The 1,173-nt window shown below is 71.4% G+C and overlaps 1 protein-coding gene across 1 annotated transcript in view; it reads left to right on the forward strand.

The window, feature by feature from the left end:
- The window catches only part of LOC102376562 (plectin), a 27,531-nt gene that overhangs the window by 2,315 nt on the left and 24,043 nt on the right, over positions 1 to 1,173 (forward strand). The window contains exons 3-4 of the mRNA XM_025214248.1: positions 592 to 707; positions 990 to 1,096. Coding sequence (XP_025070033.1) covers positions 592 to 707; positions 990 to 1,096 — 223 coding nt within the window. The remainder of the gene's footprint in view (positions 1 to 591; positions 708 to 989; positions 1,097 to 1,173) is intronic.

The raw sequence follows: 1,173 nt of genomic DNA on the forward strand, positions 1-1,173 counted from the left end.
GGCCAAGAAGCTGCGGAGGCAGCAGCGAGCAGCGGGGGCCGGGGGCCGCGTGGTGATGATGTGCGAGGAGGTGCCCGAGGCGCCCGACGGGCCTGGCCTCAGTGGCTCCCCCCACTCCGTGCACTCGGCCCTGCGCCTGCAGGAAGTGTAGGCATTCGGGGGGCTGCTGCGGTCCCCGCGCAGACCGATGCTGCCGGGCTGGCGCTGGGACGTGGGGCTGTGCCACTGAGAGGCGGGGGGGGGTCCAGAGCCGCCCTCCTGGGTCCCCCCGAGCGTCTCGACACTGGCTGGCTGCAGAGGGGTGAAGGGTTGAGGCTGCCTCAGCCAGGATCGGGGCCCTGGACCCTGCATGTGCCGTTCCCGCGGCTCCCTGCACCCGCGGGACGGGTGCTGGCGCAGGAGCGTGGAGAGTTGATCCTGGCAGGGCGGGTTGAAGTGGGCAGGGCCGTGCCCGGGGGCAGTAGTGGAGCTGGGAGGTGTCTGTGGGGCGCCGTGCCGGGCCCGCGCTTTGGTCTCCGTGCTTGCTGTGCCTCGGGCATGGAGGGGGCCAGCACCTGGCTCCTGCCCCTGGCTCACGTGTGCTCCCCGCAGGCCCATGCTTATCGACATGAACAAGGTGTACCGCCAGACCAACCTGGAGAACCTGGACCAGGCCTTCAACGTGGCCGAGCGGGACCTGGGCGTCACCCGCCTGCTGGACCCTGAAGGTACGGGGTGGGAGGGCCCCGACACGACTGCCGCGGCACCCCGGCACGGCCTTGGGGACCCCTGGGCTGCCTCTGCCTTCGCCCCGCTGCAACCCTGCATCTCGGGGTCTCGCCTGGAGAGTCTTGGTCCCGGGGCCCCGTCAGCCCCAGTGGCATGGTTGGGGGCAGGAAGGGATTTCCCCCCAGCCCTGGTCCAGTCGGCATGGCCTGGGGGGTTTTGCCGTCTCTAGGAGGGGGCACGGCCTCTGGCGAGCAGGTCACAGCTCCCTCGTGTCCTTGCAGACGTGGACGTGCCGCAGCCGGACGAGAAGTCCATCATCACCTACGTCTCGTCGCTGTACGACGCCATGCCCCGTGTGCCCGACGTGCAGGATGGCGTCAAGGCCAACGTGAGTGTGGGGCCGGGGCCGGGGCCGGGGCCGGGGCCGGAAGGGAGGGAGGGAGGGAAGGAGGGGGCCCGGGCGCT

This window comes from Alligator sinensis, unplaced genomic scaffold (assembly GCF_000455745.1).
Source record: "Alligator sinensis unplaced genomic scaffold, ASM45574v1 scaffold987_1, whole genome shotgun sequence".
Lineage (NCBI taxonomy): Eukaryota > Metazoa > Chordata > Crocodylia > Alligatoridae > Alligator > Alligator sinensis.